This window comes from Mytilus californianus, unplaced genomic scaffold (genome assembly GCF_021869535.1).
Source record: "Mytilus californianus isolate M0D057914Y unplaced genomic scaffold, xbMytCali1.0.p SCAF_1, whole genome shotgun sequence".
Lineage (NCBI taxonomy): Eukaryota > Metazoa > Mollusca > Bivalvia > Mytilida > Mytilidae > Mytilus > Mytilus californianus.
The window spans coordinates 125,151,307-125,172,007 of NW_026262581.1; the positions used below are offsets into that span (position 1 = coordinate 125,151,307).

Consider the following 20,701-nt stretch of genomic DNA (forward strand, 5'->3'; position numbering starts at 1 on the left):
AAATTTCTGTATAGATATTATACCATGTGCATTTCTATTATCGGGCTCCACAAAAGGACATCGGTCACTATAATGTTAGATTTAGTAAGAATGAGATAAGGTGGATAATGATCATTATAAATTCCATATAATCTGAATGGTTTACAGAAATTATTACATCTAAATATCTGCTAGTATATATAGATTAACATATCAATCAGCTGGTGTTAAATATATATCTTTATGAAGCATTTCCATTAATTCGGACATATAACAGTAATGAACGGAATCTGCAATAAGAGGGCACAGTTATATAGTTCCCATTTGAATACCAATCACTTGTCAGTATACTCAATGCTGGTATAAGTTTATCTCTAAAACAAACATAACTATTCCAAAAAATGGCCGAGTGTAATGACCCTTTTATGTAAGTTTTATTACAGAAAAATGCATTGAGTTTCTAAAACATAAAGAGTTACATACATTTTTTTGCATTTTTGATAAAATCCACAAGGACATTGCGCCTCAACAAACCGCCAATTGTTTGAAATGTAATGCCTTTCTCTTGTCTATTCCAATTATATTCCAATAAACGTCTTATCGTCATTGGATAAATTGTTTCTTTGATCTACTGAAATCTCAGGTCATGAACAATACAGAAAACTCAATCTTGGGTAATGCCTTTATTAAGTTTTCAATACAGAAAAGAAAATTATATTTTAATTCATGTTTCAGGTTCTGGTAAAAAAGTGAATTACATTTGTTCTTCTTGGACCGGTTGACGTTCAACTTCAGTGGCGTAGCAAGGCCTTTTTTAAGTGTACGCCCGAACCTCGGCGAGTGGTCTGGATCCAGGGTGTAGCTCTGAAAGGGCTCCTGTGGGGGACCCCCGGACCCCCACGGAAGCTCACGCGTTAACGAGAAAGAGATACAGGAGATGTGAGGTGAAAGTGCAAACCACATATCGTATCACAGCTTCCATAGAAATATAAAAAAGAAAACTTAATGAAAAATGTTGTCCTGCATTTTTTAAGTTGTAATCTCTGTCCTGCATTTTTTTAGTTGTAATCTCTGTCCTGCATTTTTATTTTTCATTCTATTCGGTCCTGCCTTTTTTTTATTAGTTTATCCTGACTCCTTTTATAATAAATTGTCATCCTGCCTTTTTTTTTTACTCAAAACTCCTGCCCTGCCTTTTTTTCAAATTTCATCCTAGCCCTTTTTTCCTTCAATATGGCCACGAAGTATGGTATTTTCACAAAGGATTATTACATCAACTATTTTTGAAAGTATATGTCGGTTTTTTGTTAGAATCTCATGATGAAAGGATGACAGTGGAGAACTTGAGAAGCTATTGACTTGGATATTGAATTTGCAACATCCAAAACGTCTTGTCCAAATTTAACACAATAATGGTAAGAAGAATCATCTTCCAGGTGTTGTTTTACATGTGACAAGTTTGACCAGTCATTTACAGGAGACAAAATTCAAAATTATTTTATTTTCATATCACATGTCGTTTGGCAAAAATAGTACAATAAACGTTTTACCTAGTTAAATCCTTAATGCTGTCTCCTTGGCTTCAGACTATCAGACACCACCACTTTCATTGTTAACAAGATTTTTTATATAATAAATTGCTTTGAACAAAAGGAAATTGAGTAGAATTCACAGTAGATTCAGACTTTGACAGAAAATGAATAAATATGTAATATTATATCATTTGATTCAAAAAGTTAATGTCGTCCTTTACTAATCCCCTATCAATATATACTAGTGTTATGAAAAGCTTGTTATTTTTAAACTGAGTAGTGAACTTCCTTAAGCTGAGACTACTATAACCTGAGACTACTAAAACAGTAATAGTAGTCTCAGCTATTGTAGGATTAAATATTGTCCACCATGAAATTATGTCCGTCACTTTTTCATAGTAATTTGTGTCCACGGACATAATGTTATTATGAAATATCGTCCGAACGATATTTACCTATAAAATCGTGTCCACACATGTGAAAAGTGTCCTTCAAAGACAGGACAATATTTCATATGAACAAGTGTCCTTCATAGAACATGTAGAAAGGACAGTATTTCACGTGAAAAAGTGTCCACTCTCAATACCTACAAAACATAGTAATAGAACTTAATATGAACTATGCTAATAATAATACATGTAATTCATTTCAATTTACCAAATCGTGTAATATTCAAGAATTATTATAGTACTCATAAAAACTGTTCTTCCTACATTTGGCCTTTCTTGTTCCATTTTTGTTTATATCGAATTATAACTGGATCTTTAATATGTGGTTTGTTTTAGTAATAGAAAATTAATTATAGCTAAAACATTTCAGTGACTTATTGATTATCTCCCTTTAAAGGACACTTTTTATTGGACAGAATTTTAAAGGATTTTATCATGAAATTATGTCCGATTAATTAGACACTTTTTCACAGCATCGGACACATTTAAATATACCTTTTCTGTGAAAAAGTGTCCGGGTGGACACTTTTTCACAGGACACCTTTATGGCTCACACTATAACACAGTGGCAGATAAAATTTAAGTTCATTAAAGGTATGAATTAGGCATTCAAAATCTAAAAAATCGCGATGATTTATCAAGAGTAGTATGTACGCAAAAAAGGTGTCCCGTTGATAACAGGAAAATAAAACACGGGTAAAGTTTAGATAGTTGCTCTCCCCTTCTCACTTCGAGCCCCATCACCAAAAGTAATTTTCGGTCAACAGCATCTTGCAATGTATCATTTTACTGCCTATACTATCAGATGCATACAATGCAAAGTCATAATATCAATCTTACATATTGTTTTTATTTAGTAATATATCATTTAATTGTTGTCACTTAGTCCGGGACGTTTTACACTCCCATCTATTTTATTCCACAGCTCATGAATAAACATTAATTCAATAATTGGTGGATTATACTCAATTCAGGTATAATCCACCATTTGACATATAATCGGATACACCAATTGAGGTATAATGCAGTTTTTATTCAAACATTTTTTTAATATTTATTGGAGCATCTTTTTGCATTTACCATAACGAGCTTTTATGACCACTTAGTGATGTCACTGATGACATGTATTTGATTCTGACACTTCATGCTGCAATTTGTTAAAGAACCCTAAAAAATAATATGACCCTCCTTTTTCCTACTTATAAATTTGAGTTTTCATCTGTTAAATCTTAATTTTGTTCTGTAGTCTCTTCCTGACCATTTCGACTAACAAATCTTAAAGTTGAAACTCGTGCAGACTTAAGGAAACCAATTGTGAATATCCATCAATTGGTACATGTGTAGATCATACCTCAATTGAGGTATAATATACATTTTTCAAAACGCAGCACAGCAAGTCAGAAGCAATTGCATGTCACTAATGAGTACTCATCAAAGCTTAAGATGGTTACATGCAAAAAGATGCTCGAATATCTCCTTAAAAAAAATTTATGATAAAAATTGCATTATCCCCCATATGGTCTATCTCACTATATGTCAAATGGTTATTCCTGACCTGTTCCAGTAACAAATCATAGCTGTATACTGTTTTACTGAGAGGTTCATCATAATGGCTGTGTTAAAATCTCAAAAAAATATTCAGGGTAATGACAAATCTGTGCAGTTGGAAAAGTGTAAAGGTCTACCATCCACTAGCAGGGTTGGATCCAGGACTCAAAAGGGGTGCATATTTTTCAAATACTGATTATATAACTCAGAGTCGGAGGTATCGATGCGAAACAAATTTTGGACACTTTTATGTTAAAACTGATATATTTTCCACTCAGTAACACTTTTTAAATCATTTATTGTTTTGTCTATTTTTTCATACCAATCATAACCTGAATAATTCAGTAGTTATATTCTGCCTATCTACAATGGCTCGCATGTTAGAAAATAGGACACGGAGAGGTATGAATTGTTCGAGTTATATCAATCAATACAATACAAAACAATTGTTACCTGAGGAGTGCATCTGAAAGATTTTACCCAACATATAAATATAAGAAGATGTCACATCATCATGTGGTATGATTGCCAGTGAGACAACTCCCCATCAGAGAGTCAGACCAAATGACGTAAAGGATAGCAACTATAGGTCACTGTATTACTATGGCCTTCAACAATGAGCAAAACCCATACCACACAGCAAGTTTTTAAAGGCCCTAAATGACAAATTAGAATCTGTAAACAAATAAATGATAAGCAATAAGAGATCATAAAAAAAAAGATTTAGTCATGAATTATATGCTGATCTACAACGTTGGAGAGTTTCCATTGTTAAAGATGCACATAGACCTACAATGCAGTTGTTGTTGGAAGATGCCTCTAATTCATAATATTGCCTTTCAATGCTTAATACAATGCCATGTTTAATTTTAAGTTGCAATCTTTACCCTTTGTCATCACAAGCACCTTGATTAATTTCAGTTTCTAAGGTAACATGAAATATTACATTGGTGTAGATGTTGGAACAGGGAGTGTTAGATCAGCATTATTTGATAGTCATGGTAATTTGGTTACTGTAGCAACAGAGAAGATTAAGATATGGACTCCTTCAGCTGACTATTATGAACAATCATCATTCAATATCTGGAATGCTGTCATTCATACAATAAAGGTACATGTACCAGATTAAATCGTTTAGCCAGACAGAAATGATGGAGATACAATGCTGGAAAAATTTTGGGTTGATAGATAGATTTTTTTTATTTTGTGATTTGTTTGTAGATGTTGTCTTTAGGTATATTTATCTTAAGATGTGTAGTGTATAAATTCTATACTCTAGTTTTTCTACAACAAGTGAAAATGTCCTTTGAATTATGATGATTTACACAGTTGCACTTCAGAGTTATATGCACAAATTTTACACATTTAATCAGACAGGGGCAGATCCAGCCATTTTTAAAAGCAGGGGGGGTTCCAAGTTCCAACCATATGTCCTTATTCAAAAGCATTATTCCAACCCCCGAAACCCCCCGCTGGATCTGCCACTGAATCAGATAAATAAATTTGCTTTGGCTGACTCTCATGAAATGTTTAGTCATTGATTAAGTAATTTTCCCTATTTCTTTAAAATTCACTTCAAACAAGGAATTATTTGAATCTGGAATAATTTTGAATTCTGGAAAATTGATGAGAAATATATGATGAAAACTAATCCAACTAAATAGGGTTAGCCATGCGTGCATGGCTAAGGTGGGTTAGTTAGTTCATACTGAAATGATAGTGAAAGTAAAATTAACCTTAGCCATGCACGCATGGCTAACCCTATTTAGTTGGGTTAGTTTTCATCATACATTTCTAATCAATTTTCCAGAATTCAAAATTATTCCAGATTCAAATAATTCCTTGTTTTCAACCAACATGGTTTCTTTTACCTTAAAAAAGAACAGAAATTAAATCAATATTTAGATTAATTAAATAAGAAATTCTATAAAGATCATATACCAATTGATAGGCCTAAATGCACAGTCGGAAGAATTATGGCTGATTACTATAATCGTGGTCAAGCATGACCACCTCAAATACTGTTAATTGCAAATTCTACCAAATTATTGATATCTGTTGGATGCCTTTTAAGTGGTCATCAAACATGCCAACATCACTAAATAAGAAAATTTGACAAAAAATCACTGAAAAGGATGGAATAGATCAAATGCTACCAAACTATTCTCAAATTGGTACTTTTTTTTAACATCTAATAACCTTAAAAAGTTTTCCCCTGGTTTGAATAATCATATGTTGTGGAGTCAGTATTACTTAAGTTCTTCTAATTTCTTCACATTTTATAGATATAAAAATTCTCAGGGTTTTTTGTAAATCAGCAAATTTATCCTTGATGAGGCAAACATTGACTGGACATGTACAGATGGACCATGGAAATTGGAACCCATCAAACTGAATGATTTGAAAGTACAACAAATTAGTTTTCTGAACCATTTTTACAATCAAAACTGGAATCCAAAGTTCAATATTGCTGCATGATTCTTCTTATTCCAGCTGGAGTTGTCTCCCATCTCATATGGAGACATAATTATGGTCACAAATGGTGGTAGTTGCATAGGCTACCATATGCATTTTTATCATCAAATATTGTTGAAATTGCAGAACTATTACTGCAAACTGTTGACTAGATTTGAAGTACATGGTGTAAAACAAAAGTAAAAAAAAAAAAAACAACACCTAAGAACTGAAGGGAGTGATCTCAATAATTTTAGACAAATTAAATTTACAAATGTGTATTACTGTTTGTGAAAGGTTTTGTGTTAATTTCTCAATATTTTAGCATGCTTATGTTCATTACAGAAAATCTTATCAGATTCTGAGGTGAAAAAAGAAGAAATAGGAGGAATAGGTTTTGATGCTACGTGTTCATTAGTAGTGATTGGGAAAAATGATAGTTCTATAACAGTTAGTCCTTCAGGTAATGTACAAAGTGGTATATGTAATAGATAATTATGTTACAGCTGATATTTCACGTGTCCTTCCACCTTAAATTTAAGAGGGTCAATTATAATTATTTTACAAGTAGTACATGTCATTTTGAAGGTTTCCTGTATCATTTCTCCTATTTTTTATTGATATAAACTAACTTCTGGTCTGCAGTAGAGATTAGAATACTGTTTTTAACCGGATTTTCGAAGGATAAATCGATTATTGATTTGAGGATGTAAGACGGGCGGGCTGCTGCTAAACAGTGTCAGTTCATTAACATGAAAACGCTTTGACAAAATCTTCTCAAACCTTGATATGTTGTTTTCTTGTGACTAAATGAAGGTCAAGTTCAATTTTCACGATTTTAGCTGTTCTCATTGTTGGATTTTTTTACCTTTCAATAGCAAAATTTATTTTTGTTTTATGAATTTGAGTTATTTCCCTTTGAACAGAAATTGTTATTTGCAAATATCATTTTCATTAGATAATACATATCTTATCTATTTTTATTAAAGGATATATTTCATTACATTACATTGTGTAGATAAAATTGTTGACATTGATAGATAAGTTGCAGATCTATATTAGTTTGTGACAAATGAAAGAAAAAATATTGGGAACTATTAATTATATATATAAAGTTTGATTACACTAAGTGTTTTTAAATAATTTTCACCTGTTAATAGATAACAAAGCATCTGGTAAATATCTTATCACACAATTCTAATTGGAGTGACAGATTTATTTGAAAATTTTCTGTTTCTTTAGTGTTGATGATAAGATCTGTAGGACAGTATAAATAAAGTTTGTGAAATTTACTGTTCATTATTAGACATTTTGAAGATAATTACAGATAAGTTTTACAGATTTTTAATAGATATTGTATCAATGATAAATGACATTTTGGATTTTTTTTTTCTTTTCTTTTGTAAATTGTTTGAAGAATTTTGTGGTTGGTTTGTTTGTTATTCTGTATTAACTTATTTTCTGAATGCTATATATATTTTTTTTTTTATGAAGCAAACTCCTTTAAAAACTATGCTTAGTTTGTCTATTTATAAACATATATTTAGATTTCTGATTTTGGGCCCAGTCTTCAAGTTGGTCCAAATCGGGGTCCCAAATTATACTATGTTTTATTTCAACATAAATTGAATATATATAGGGGTCTTTGAAATGCTGAATCTAAACCTGTATTTATTTTCATTATTAATTAAATAATACCCCATTGAGGTCCAAAGGGTCCTAAATTAAACTTTTGTTTGATTTCATCAAAAATTGAATTATTGGGGTTCTTTGATATGCTGATTCTAACAATGTTATTAGATTTGGATATTAGACCATTATAGGTAAATGTCCGATTTCAAATTTTTCAATTCTTTGACCACATTCATTTTGTGTCACAAACCTATGCTGTGTCAAATATTCAATCGCCATCCAAATTCAGAACTGTTTTAAGCTTAAATGTTGTGTCCATACTTCCTCAACTGTTCAGGGTTCGACCTCTGAAGGAAAATCCGGTTTGCTGTCACTCTGACAGCCTCTTGTCTCAACAATAAATCCAATCTGCCAAAGTATGAAACAATGGCATTTCAATTTTAACTTTGATATTAAGCAGAAGCTATTTATACACAGGTTAATGAAAATTTAAGTACATGTATACCTTTATTAATTACTAATCAGAAAATGTTATCATTTATAATAGGGAGGGAGAAGTTACCAAGGGGCAATAAAAACATAACTTAAGAAAAACAGATAATGCCATTGCCACAGAAAAAAAGACAAATGATGAACAACGTTCACCAAAACACTACACCGAAAAACTAATGATTGAGCAACATGTACCCAAACATTGAGTGAACTCAGGCATCATGAAAGAAAAACAGTTCCCACTCTGATGGAATTTAATGCATTATCATGTACATTTCAGTTTTATCAGTATGAAAAAGTGAAGATGGAAGCACATTTTATATATAGTGTAGAAACCAGTAAGTTTGTCAACTACCATTACTATGTAATGGATTGTTAAATATTTATATCATCAAGGAAGCATGTGTAAATGTCTTTTAATGAGATATAAAACACCCTTTTAAAATCATGTGACAGCATCTTCACCAATCAAATTATACTATTTTTCGATAGAAATGAATAATGTTATTATATAAAATGAAATTTTTATTTGAAAGGGCAACCTGAATGTAACATAATAATGTGGATGGACCATAGAGCTGTGAATCAAACAGAGAGGATTAATTCCACACACCATTCTGTGTTGAAGAATACTGGAGGTCAGATCAGTGTAGAAATGGAACCACCAAAATTGATGTGGATGAAAGAGGTAAGTAATCAGAGGAGTAATTTATTTGACCCATAAAAGAAGATGGCAAATTAATGTACTGAATTTTGAATTTTTGAGCTAACCAAGGTTGTTTTGGAGGTGTTTAATTCATTGTTTTGTGATGGATAATATTAATGATATCACAAATTGTTGTTACCAGTAAGAAGGATGTAAACAACATTATTCATTATTTGTTGTTTGCATTTAATCAAAATTCAGGAAAAATTCTTCAAAGAACTGGAAATAATAGACTTTCCTTCTACAGATCAACTTTTTTGAAAGACTACTTCTGACCATTGCAAATCATCATTTATTTTATAGAATAGACAAATGTCAGAGGCAGAAGAGTAGGTCCACTATACTTTAAAAATTGAAACTTCAGTTTGTGCACTTGATTTTACTTAAGCGATAAAAAGATACCAGATTCAATAAAGCAATACTAACTACATGTAGTAGGTAGCATTTAATATCATAGAATCAGAGAAGGATTTAAGTCATTAAAATTATATATATATATTATTTTGTATAACAGAATTTACCTGATACCTGGAAAAGTGCTACACACTTTTTTGATTTAGCAGATTATTTAACTTGGAAAGCTACAGGAAATCTAACCAGGTAAGAATTTGAATCTTAAGTTTATATTCTGTAAAACACTGTAAGATTTTTGTAAATGCAATTTCTTTACACTGGTCATTTTTCTAAATGCTATTGTAACAACAGGATGCTAATCCAGTAGTGTATAGCTTAAAATATTTGTATAAAGCTTTAAACCTTAGGAAGTAAAAGACCTGGAAAACATTTTGCTTTAAGTTCAATAGAACATCTCAGTTTACAGTACTTAAAGTCTGCAAAAGCCTATCATGTTGGGCAGGCACTTTATCATAGTTCACAAGTAGTAAAACTCTGTAATAGCAAATGCAACATCATCTACAGCGTCTTTGAAACACCCATTGTTGTATGACGTCAGAGGAGTGAAATTATCGGTACTTATTTCACCAGGAAAGCACGATAAGTCATTGCGACCAATGTAATAATTTAAAATATATGCTGAAAAAATGGTAAAAAAAAACATTGATGTGCAATATTTTGACAGGTCATTATGTTCTCTGACATGTAAATGGACATACCAAGCTGATGACCAAGGTCACAGGGGCTGGAATGATGAGTTCTGGGAAGTTATAGGAATTGATGATTTTGTAAAGGAAAAATATCAAAGGTGTGGTAAGTTATGTTGTTTAATTTTTATCATGTGTATGTTATTTTAAGTTTAATAGATATAAACTGAAATTTTTTAACATTTACAATAAATTTCTTCATACTGGGACTAGAAAAAAAACACATCCTTTTGTAAATGATATAAGCTAGTTCTACTATACTAGAGTGCACTGTTTTGTACTGTAAAATATTTTACAGATTGTCAAAAAAAACTGCATCCCTACCTATAAATAATTATGAATAACATATAAAGCATACATATATGTTAATATGAAGCCGTTTACATGTTAATACGAAGCTGTTTACAGCAGCTGATAATAGTATTTGAGATTATTAGAGAAATTAATTCAAGTTGGAATATTTTTTTTTCTCTGAAACTTGCTACTTTAGATGATATGGAATATTTTTAAATATCAATTATTCAATTAATATGGCGTGCTTAAATCTAAAGTTTGATATATGGCTTAAGTAAGATCTTTTCAGATAATAGAATAATTGAATAATGTCAGAATCTGATTTAATTTCTTTTAATATTTTACATGCTTTATTAAAAGGAACTGATGTCAAATCACCTGGTGATGTTTGTGGAGAAGGATTGACCAATGAGGCAGCAGAACAGCTTGGACTGGTTCCTGGCACTGCAGTTGGAACATCAATCATTGATGCACATGCTGGTGTCTTAGGTACTCTTTCTTTTTCAATCAATAATTATTAGAATGCATGTGCACTGTTTAAGGATTATTGTCAAATTACCAGGTGAAGTTCATGGGTCAGGATTGGTTAATGAGACTGCTTATCACCTTGGATTGGTTCTTGGTACACAAGTGGGAGTGTATCCTTGATGCATATGCTGATGCATTAGGTTAATAGTTCAGCAGTGAAGGAAGCATGGTTTATACATGTATATTCATTTCCAATTTTCCAAGCATCATATTAACTCAAGTTTGCTTAAACAATCCTTTACAAAATTATTACCCAATGTTTGTTTTCATGATGATAAGCTGTTTTTAATCATTAAAAATATGACTGTTTGTAGTATGTTTCATGATAACTTTAGCTGCTCTATTGGATCTTTCCTAATTTAAAACGCAATATTTTATTTTCGAACAGCTAATTGTAAGAACTTGTTGTTTTAGAATTATGGGACTTTGTTTGTCAAAATATAGACAATTTCTGGTACTAGTATGTATTGTACAAGGTCCAATTTCTTGAAACTAATCCCTTAAAATTTAAAACAATCTTACAAAAAGTAAAAGCTAACTCCTTTAAATTTTTAAGCACCACTTATGATAGAAGGGAGGCATTGTGTTTTTCGGGTCTGTGTGTTTGTCTGTTTGTCCTTTTTATCCGATAACAGTTAAAAGCTTGGGTTGAAAGTATTTTACCATGAAGTTGTGGTCACATCAATATGAAACTTGGTACACATGTTCATTATCCAAAATTAAGTTTTGAACCACATATCACTCACTGCACCTGAGCATGTGTTAGTGTGAGCAGAGCATGATGTTTTTTGAACAAATATTCTTGTTTTTGGATATTTTCAGATTTGTTGTTCTTGAGTAATTATTACAACCAATAAGCTCATTATCATGGTGCAATTATTATTATTTCTGTATAAATTACATTATAAAAGTTTCAGTATCAACATCAATGTAGGTAAGACAAGATTAATACATTGTACTTACATAGCCATATCCAAAACTTATAATAATGTTTGCAATATAAGTCATGGCATTTCGTTTAAACAACTGCATTTTCTAGATGCATTAAAGGATATTTTGAATATCAGATGTAATTTTTTTACCCACCTCAAGAAAGAGAACACCTAATATTGATTGCAGTCTTGATAAAAATGTATATCAAAATTTATTTATATATATAAAAGGATAATGAAATGTTTCAAAGTGTATATACTTTTGCCTTTTTGCCATTTTGACAGGTTGTGTCGGCTGTGTAGCAGAAAATGAACACTTTGCCATGCCAGACATAACTTCTAGGATGACCATGATCTGTGGAACTTCTACATGCCATATGATTGTATGTTGAATTGTATTGAATCAGTTTTCATGATAAATTTATAATTTCTTATAAAATTCAGTGAAAATGTAATTTATGAAAGTTTGACATGCCTAACATAATTGCTTTAGTTCAGGACCACCATCAGATGGTAGGTGTATGTCAAATTTTATTAGTCAGTTGTAAAAAAAAATGAATTGAGTTACAATATTCCTTGAATTTACTATTTTGAGATTTTGTTATATTTTACAGATGAGTAAAGAAGCTATATTTGTACCTGGAGTGTGGGGACCATATTATTCACCAATATTACCAGGCTTGTGGAGTGCTGAAGGTGGACAAACAGCTGCTGGCAAACTGGTTAGTAAATATAACACTCTTAGTAAGTGTCTCTCGGGTTCTTATGCCCTTTAAAAGATTTGATTTTCTCTGTTAAATTTCATAACAATTTGTTTAGACTTTGTATGATTCAAAGTCTCATATAAAGTATAGAGACTTGTTTAATGTTGAATTCTGCATAATGATCTCTAGATGTCTATTGCTACCAACTGTCAACTGAAGGCAAACTTGTTAGCATTTATTGTCTACAGATGTCATCGTTTCACTAAATGGTTTTTGTTATGCATTGTTATTCTGTTAGCTTGTGGCAAATTGGTTTGTTGACATACTTTGTTAACAATAATAGCTGGTACACATACTTTGAATAAAAGGAGATGTGGGGGTATATATCCATGAGACAACAGCCTGATGACACAAATAACCAAAAGACATCTACAACTTTCTTCTGGTGGTGAACTGGTGGGTTAATATACTTTGTTTACAACTGTCTGCTAGTGGTAAATTTGAAGATTTACCAACAATGGTTATAACAATTAGCTGCTGACAGTCTGGTTAGTTCTAATACATTGTTTACAGCTATCAGCTAGTGGTCAACTGGTAAGTTAATTACTAACAACTGTCTGCTAGCAGCAAACTGCTTTATTCACATAGATTGGGATATATTAAGTTAAAATAGACAACTTTATCAGTAAACATTACTGTATTTTCATCCTTTAAATGGATTTTTTTCCATGGACACAGAGTTTTGAATATATTTGTCTTTTTTGGAGAAAAAACCACACATATGATATGATACATGTATATAAATGGAGTACATGAAAATAACAGGATTTTATAATAGGTATTGTAGGACTTAGAAACGAGGGACATACATCTATTTTTCAATATTTTTTATTTAGATAGACTTCATAGTAGAAACACATCCAGCTTATCAGAAGTTAAAGGACTCAGCATCAGAAAGGTAAGGATTACGGATGGAATGTTACAACTTGTAGAGTTATAATTTAAACTTAATCCAGGGGTTATTTCTTAAGTGTTTGTGTGATTTTGTCTCATGCCATTACCATATATTCTTTAATTTGAATAAATATGCTAATGAAATAGAAACTAACAGGATAGCAGTCCAAAAACATAACAACATACATCAGTTAAAAAACACCAAGAGCTCTGTGGCATTCAGTATATTTATATCATATAAAAGTAAATGTAATGGCCATCAGTCTTATCAAGCTGTAAATGTTTTTGTTTATTGTTTTGTACATAAATCAGGCTGTTATTTTTTTCATTTGATTTGTTTTACATTTGTCATTTCGGGGCTTTTATTGCTTGCTTTGTGGTATGGGTTTTTCTCATTGTTGAATCAATACAGTCCTATAGTTGTTAACCATTTTATCATTTGGTCTCAGGTGGAGAGTTGTATCATTGTCAATCAAACCTCATCTTCTTATTTTTTTAGAGAGATGATTAAAGATCTTAGTAATTTTAGGAGAAGAGTCAACTATGACACAAGTTCTTAATAAAGGAAGGAAAATTGCCAAAAGCATGTTAATTTCATAAAAAAAATATTAAAATCTGGCATATAGTAAATGAATACCAGTAGATATATTTTTTCAGCTATTGAAAATCCAATTCAATGCTTTTTTTTAGATTTTTATTACTGTAAACATGAAATTTTTTTGGGTAGGGTGTTATTTTTGCGATCACATAAAGTACCTGAAAATATTCCCCACCCACCTGAAAAATAATTTGTACAAATCAACAATATTGATGCCAATAGTTGCATTTCACAAATTTAACCCCTGTGCCAAAACTTTATGTATTGAAATCGTGAAAATAACAACCCACAAAAATATTTATTTACAGTATATCATTCAAGTTTAAAGGTAAAACATCTGTTAGATATGTGGACAGTTTATGGTTGCATCATTTAATAAATAAAATAGTATAACAGGAATAGCAAGAAATATTGGACAGTATTACAGACCACACCAACAACTTACACCTGACTCATTTGAAAAAAATAAGTTTACAAGCAACAACTAACAAGTAACTGTATTATTTCAATCATTTTGTAATGTCAGCATCTGTCATCAATCAAGTCCTCATAATGGGAACAGTAAATATTATAATTGTTCTATATCACCCTGGTCAGTTGTTCCATAAGTGAGCAGAATTGATTAGCGACATCTTAATTTGTGAGGAGAAGTTATCAGTAAGGTCACAATTTGACAGAAAAACTTGTCAACCTCACTATCATCAGGACAACCAAGCTTAAAACTGTTTCAGGGAAGGGCTAGAAATGGTAAAATAAACAGATAATCAGGTTTTCTGTATATAGATATGGTAAAATACCAGCTGCTTGACACAATGTGAAGCAGCTGATATTTTAGGATATCAATGTGCAGAAAGCCCAACAATCTATATATGCTTCTTTATATTTTATTATACCCCACACAACGAGTTGTGGAGGGTATAATGTTTATGACCCGTCCGTCCGTCAGTCCGTCTGTCAGTCTGTCCGTCCGTCAGTCCGTCCGTCCGTCAGTCTGTCCGTCCGTCAGTCTGTCCGTCCGTCAGTCCTGTTTCTTGTCATCGCAACTCCTCTCAAACCACACAACAGAATTTCACGAAACCTTTTTAGATAAAAAGGACATATTATGTAGTTGTGCATATCGACAGGAAATTACGATTCAATTTTTTTTCTAGGAGTTATGCCCCTTTGAACTTATTTGCTTCAATGTACTACTGCAACAGTTTGTCATCGCAACTCCTCTCAAACCACACAACAGAATTTCACGAAACCTTTTTAGATAAAAAGGTCATATTATGTAGTTGTGCATATCGACAGGAAATTACGATTCAATTTTTTTTCTAGGAGTTATGCCCCTTTGAACTTATTTGCTTCAATGTACTACTGCAACAGTTTGTCATCGCAACTCCTCTCAAACCACACAACAGAATTTCACGAAACCTTTTTAGATAAAAAGGACATATTATGTAGTTGTGCATATCGACAGGAAATTACGATTCAATTTTTTTTCTAGGAGTTACACCCCTTTGAACTTATTTGCTTCAATGTACTACTGCAACAGTTTGTCATCTCAACTCCTCTGAAACCACACAACAGAATTTCATGAAACCTTTTTAGACAAGACAGAACATACTACGTAGATGTGCATATCAACAGGAAATTACGATTCATTTTTTTTTCTAGGAGTTACGCCCCTTTGAACTTATTTGCTTCAATGTACTTCTGCAACAGTTTGTCATCTCCACTCTTCTGAAACCACACAACAGAATTTCATGAAATTTTGTAGATAAGAAGGACATACTATGTAGATGTGCATATTGACAGGAAATTATTATTCAATATTTTTTCTTATACAATTTTTTTTGTTACACTTATTTAATTTCTCCAATGACAATGTGGGGACGTGGGGTATGTGAGCGTGCTCACTAAGGTTCTTTAATTTTTTTATACATTGCAGAAACTTACATGTATATGAAGTATTAGAAGACAGATTATTACAGTTAATTAATGAACACAAAGTCTTTGCCATGTCACAGCTGACAAAACATTTACATATCTGGCCTGATTTCCATGGTAACAGATCTCCACTGTCAGATCCAGCTTTAAAAGGAATGGTTGGTGTATTTTTTTTTACCCTTTTTTTTTAATACCAAATGCAAAAAATGCAAATTAATTGTTTACAATCCCATAAAATGTCATTACTATGAAAATGTATCTTTATGCATTTTATCGTCCAATTTAGTAGTTTGTTTAATTTAGACAATGAAAATTGGATCTTCACTCACTATTTGGGTATGCCAAGAAAACTGCATTTGCAGAACTTATTAGGGCTAATCCACTTCAACATATGTCATTGTTCAAAATAACCTGTTGAGGCAATTGAGAATTTTGTGCTTGATTTATACACTGAGCAAATATATGATATGTAAACCGATATTTTTGCGAGTTGTTATTTTTGCCATTTCCATTTTTTATTTTTTTTAAAGAATGATATTATATGACAAAGAGTTTGTATTGTAGGTCAGTGGATTGACTTTGTCATCAGAAATGGATGATTTGGCAGTAAAATATCTTGCAACTGTACAAGCACTTGCTGTAGGTAATAACTATAGATATTCACCAACAAAGTTGAATATGTTTTAATTTTTTTGGTAGCATGCAAATGCTTTCACCTCTTAAAGTTTCATGTAGCATCCAGTCATATTTTTATAACAATTTACTTTACTCTGTTACCTTCCATCATTTATCTTTGAAATATTAACTTGGAACTTTGAAAACAATTTCAAGCACTTCAGATCTCCAAAAACAGAAATATAACATCCTGAAAATATGGGACATAAATATCCAATATTCCAGTGATGAAAAGTGTGAAAATATCATAGCAACCAGAAATCCCCAGACAAGATTCATTTATATAAAGTCGGATATTTACTTTAATTTTACAACTTTAGTTTGTATTCAATAGGAATTTACTAAATTGCATACTTTATAGAAAAAGTTACAAAGTTTCAACCTTGAATTCATTTATATCCCATATATAACTTTCCTTGCAATACATTCTAAAATGAATAAAGTTAGATACAGAGACAGAAACCCAACAACACAGTATTCAGTAATACTAGAAAAGATTTCTAGGTGAAACAATTGCTTTGACAATAGACAATTTCTATTCCATTTCTCAAGCTTCAAATTTTACAGTTTGAAGAAATTTGATGTGTATTTTTTAACTTGTGGTATGTTACATACAGTATGGAACAAGACATATTATTGATGAAATGGTCAAAAGTGGACACAAAATAGAACTGATTTACATATGTGGTGGACTCAGTAAGAATCAGGTGTATGTAAAAACACATGTGGATGTTACAGGTGTGTTGATTTAGATTGTATGACATACTTAAGCTAATAAATTATTTTATAGCTGAACAAAACTTTATACAATTTTTCAAATGTGATCTTATGTTTAACATGTGAATTTATATATTTATGAGTTTTTATATGTTTTCTCAACAACTTGTTCAACATTTAGAGTATCTGTCAGAAAACAAAGGTCTGTAAATATCTAAGATGATATGTATTTGTTTATCCAATGTACTGGTATATGTTATTTGAAATTTTTCTTCCATTATGATGTCATCAAAGAGGAAGTAATTTTTTAGCCATTTTGTATTTTGTTTGTAGGTATTCCTGCCATTCTACCAAATGAACAAGAATCAGTTTTATTAGGAGCTGCAATGCTTGGAGCTAGTGCTTCAGGCAACTTTAAAAATGTACAGGTATGTAGATGCTATTGGGAGATGCATGGAACTTGTGCATTAAATTGGATGGAGTATTATGAAACTTGGACAGAAGCTTCTTGAAGACCAAGAAATAGCATATGAAGAAAAAAACTGATTTAAAAACAAAGTATTTCCGTATTTCTAATAAATTGAGTTAGTTTTAGAAAACATTACACTTTGACATAGACAGCAGCATTGCAGAAGACGCACAGAACCCTTTACAGTTTTTTATTTTTGTCATTCAGTAACTGTCTCATTGGTGCACACCCAAATCTTCTTTTATTAATAATTGACTTACTCCAGATCTATAAGGTTTGGCCAAAATATGTTTCTAGATGGAAAAGATTTAAATATACTTTGTATTGATTTTGCTCTCCAATTTCTTAAATATTGTTTTTTATTGCCATGGTTTAAATTGTCTGTTCAGTGTGAAGTAAATCATTGGTTATATGTTAATTGTTTTTGTATTTTAGGATGCAGTAAAACAGATGGGAGGAAAAGGAAAGTTAATCAGACCAGATTTACAGGAAAGACAGTATGTGTTTTCAGAGCAATGTATTTTTCATTATACCCCAACCAGGGAGGAGGGGTGGGTATACCATTTTACCCTTTGTCTGTCTGTCACATTTTTCTTTGGAATTACAAATCACAGCTTCCTAAATTTTTATCCAAGCTTCATGTGATTCTGTTATACTGTGTGATTAGTTTTCGCTTTCTTTGCTCATGATCTTCCTGTTTACTGAATATTTCGTCACATTTTTATCAGGAACTTCAAATCAAAACTTTTTGAAATTTGTTATCAAGGTACACGTAAGTGTGCTTCACAATATGTTTTATTTTCAGATTCATAACTCATAAACCTCCTGCTTACAGAATTTGCTTATATTCTTACACATGAGAATTTATAAATTTTTCGTCACTTTCTTCTCAGGGACTATGGACCAAAGCACCCTGAAATTTGGTATAAGGCCTCATGTAGGCATGTTTAACCATTTGATGCATTTGTATTTTCTATTCCACTGCTGATCAACTTCCTGTATATTGAAAACTTTAAGTTCAACTTGTTTTGCCCTGTAAATTATAGCTACTGTATACTATAGAACAAAAGAATAACAAAGAGGAACACACACATACCAAAAAATACAGTTGTATATATAGTTAGTCCGAAGAAATCATTGAGTAGTTATCTTCAGTTAGTGTCAATAAATTAGGTATGTATAGAATAAATTACTTCAGTTTCACAAAATTAGATTATTAGTTACAACACTAATCTGAAATATTCTAGTTTTAACAACAAAGTAATTACATCATAGGTACCATGATAAGAAGTACCAAGTGTTCCAGAGGATGGTTCAACATCAGAGGGAATACACAGCTATCATGGATGGTTGACAGTTGTTGGTGACTCTTGGCAGTAATCAAATGTTTGTCAGACATGGAGTTTCTCCAAGTCAATATACAGTAGTGATTTAGTGAATTTTAAACTAGAGAATGTAATTATTTGTATTTTAAAAAGAGATTGGTACAATATTAATCAAGAAGGACAATAATTATTGATCTTACTAGGCAACAACTTTGAATCTGTAATTGTTAACCATTAAATTTTTGAATCTAGCATGGCAAGACTTTGTTATGTGTAATTGTTAATTATGTTATGCAGAAATAATGAACTTATCTGCAATAATTTTTTATATGTAATTGTTAATTATGTTATGCAGAAATAATGAACTATCTGCAATAAATTTTTTATGTTATTGTTAATTATGCTTGGCAAAAATAAAGATAAACCTTTGTCTCCATTTTTGTAACTGCATGAAATGACACTTGTACTTTAAAGGAGGGTATAGAAAACCATTATTTGTCACTGTACTGTTAGAAAAAACATCTGTGGTATTTGAAAAAAAGGCACTTCTCAAATTATGTAACCATTTGTAGAAATAAGTGTTTTAGTTTTAAACAAATGGCCTTTAACCAAGAAGGATAAATGTTACCTTTCAAAAAATTTAATTATAGAGCTTTTTACCCATTTGTACACCATCAGTAGTAAGCATCCTTTGTGTCAGTAGTGTCACTAGTGAGCTTTGATCCCCCATACCCTGGAAATATTTTGAACAAATTGAAGCCATTTTCCTGCATTCTGACTTATGTTTTGCAGATATGGAAAGAGTTTCTATATGGTGGGGATGCCATATTGAACTCTTGCCATGTAACATTTGTAACTTACTGTGGAAATAATATTTAAATACTACAAAGGTGAAAGGAATCATTTTTCCTGTGTTACTCGACTCCACTTGACCTCATTTTCATGGTTCATTGGTGAATGTAAAGTTCTCATGGTGTACTATATTTAGTGTCAAGAATGATTGTATGGTGAACATATCTGCCTGTAGGGTTAATCTGACCATGACCTCTTTTTCATGTTTCATTTGCCAATGTTTAGTTTTTGTGGTTATGTCTGTTTCTATAATTAATAGGTTAAATATTTTTGGTGTGTAGAATGATTGTTAGGTATACATGTCTTTCTGACTTGAGTTGAATTCTTTCAAAAGTAGGTATGACAGAAAGCCCCTGCCAGCAGCCTTATCTCAACAAGAGTGCACAAGCTGAAATGTGTCGCCTGTTTTACTTATCATTGAATTTATGTTGAAAGTCTGTAATATGAAGGTTTAACTAAAAGTATCACATAAACTTAAAATTATCTGTTTTCTATGAAAATGAGGTCACAGTAAGATGAACCATGCCAGACAGACATGTACACCTAACAATCCTTCCATACACCAAATATAGTGATCCTATCACTAATAATACATGAGAAACACAAAATTATGAAAACTTAAGTGTTATGAACATTTAATTATACTTGGCCCAAAATATTATCGGCAAATTTGACAGTTTCTTATTTTGCGTTACAAAATTCTGCCAACTTGTTGCATTCAAATGACATATGTTGTTATGATGCTTGTTATTTTTCCTACATTTCTTAGGTAACTGCTATTTACCTGCTTTATATTCCTAAAGCGGTGTCAAGATGATGAAATTATGCT

General features: G+C 31.4%; 1 protein-coding gene across 2 annotated transcripts; it reads left to right on the plus strand.

The window, feature by feature from the left end:
- The first annotated feature begins 2,685 nt into the window (after window positions 1-2,685).
- LOC127732908 (FGGY carbohydrate kinase domain-containing protein-like) lies at window positions 2,686-19,450 on the plus strand. Of its 2 annotated transcripts, none has more exons than XM_052242123.1 (16): window positions 2,686-2,709; window positions 4,430-4,619; window positions 6,308-6,425; window positions 8,623-8,774; window positions 9,307-9,392; window positions 9,871-9,998; window positions 10,547-10,675; window positions 11,932-12,029; window positions 12,261-12,368; window positions 13,247-13,308; window positions 15,836-15,992; window positions 16,399-16,473; window positions 17,127-17,247; window positions 17,560-17,654; window positions 18,131-18,192; window positions 18,971-19,450. In XM_052242123.1, exons 2-16 carry the CDS (start codon window positions 4,443-4,445, stop codon window positions 19,047-19,049), a joined length of 1,647 nt encoding a protein of 548 aa, XP_052098083.1. In that variant the 5' UTR covers window positions 2,686-2,709; window positions 4,430-4,442; the 3' UTR covers window positions 19,050-19,450. The 2 variants fall into 2 exon arrangements, with proteins under 2 accessions (XP_052098083.1, XP_052098090.1); XM_052242130.1 differs by having other exon boundaries at window positions 2,695-2,738.
- Window positions 19,451-20,701: the final 1,251 nt, after the last annotated feature.

What these genes read in the sequence shown, in the direction of transcription:
- LOC127732908 (XM_052242123.1), top strand. Translation starts at nt 4,443, where the DNA reads ATGAAATATTACATTGGTGTAGATGTTGGAACAGGGAGTGTTAGATCA. An exon ending in GCTACAGGAAATCTAACCAG is followed by an intron (nt 9,393 to 9,870) that starts GTAAGAATTTGA and finishes ATATTTTGACAG; the next exon opens with GTCATTATGTTCTCTGACAT. An exon ending in TGCACATGCTGGTGTCTTAG is followed by an intron (nt 10,676 to 11,931) that starts GTACTCTTTCTT and finishes CCATTTTGACAG; the next exon opens with GTTGTGTCGGCTGTGTAGCA.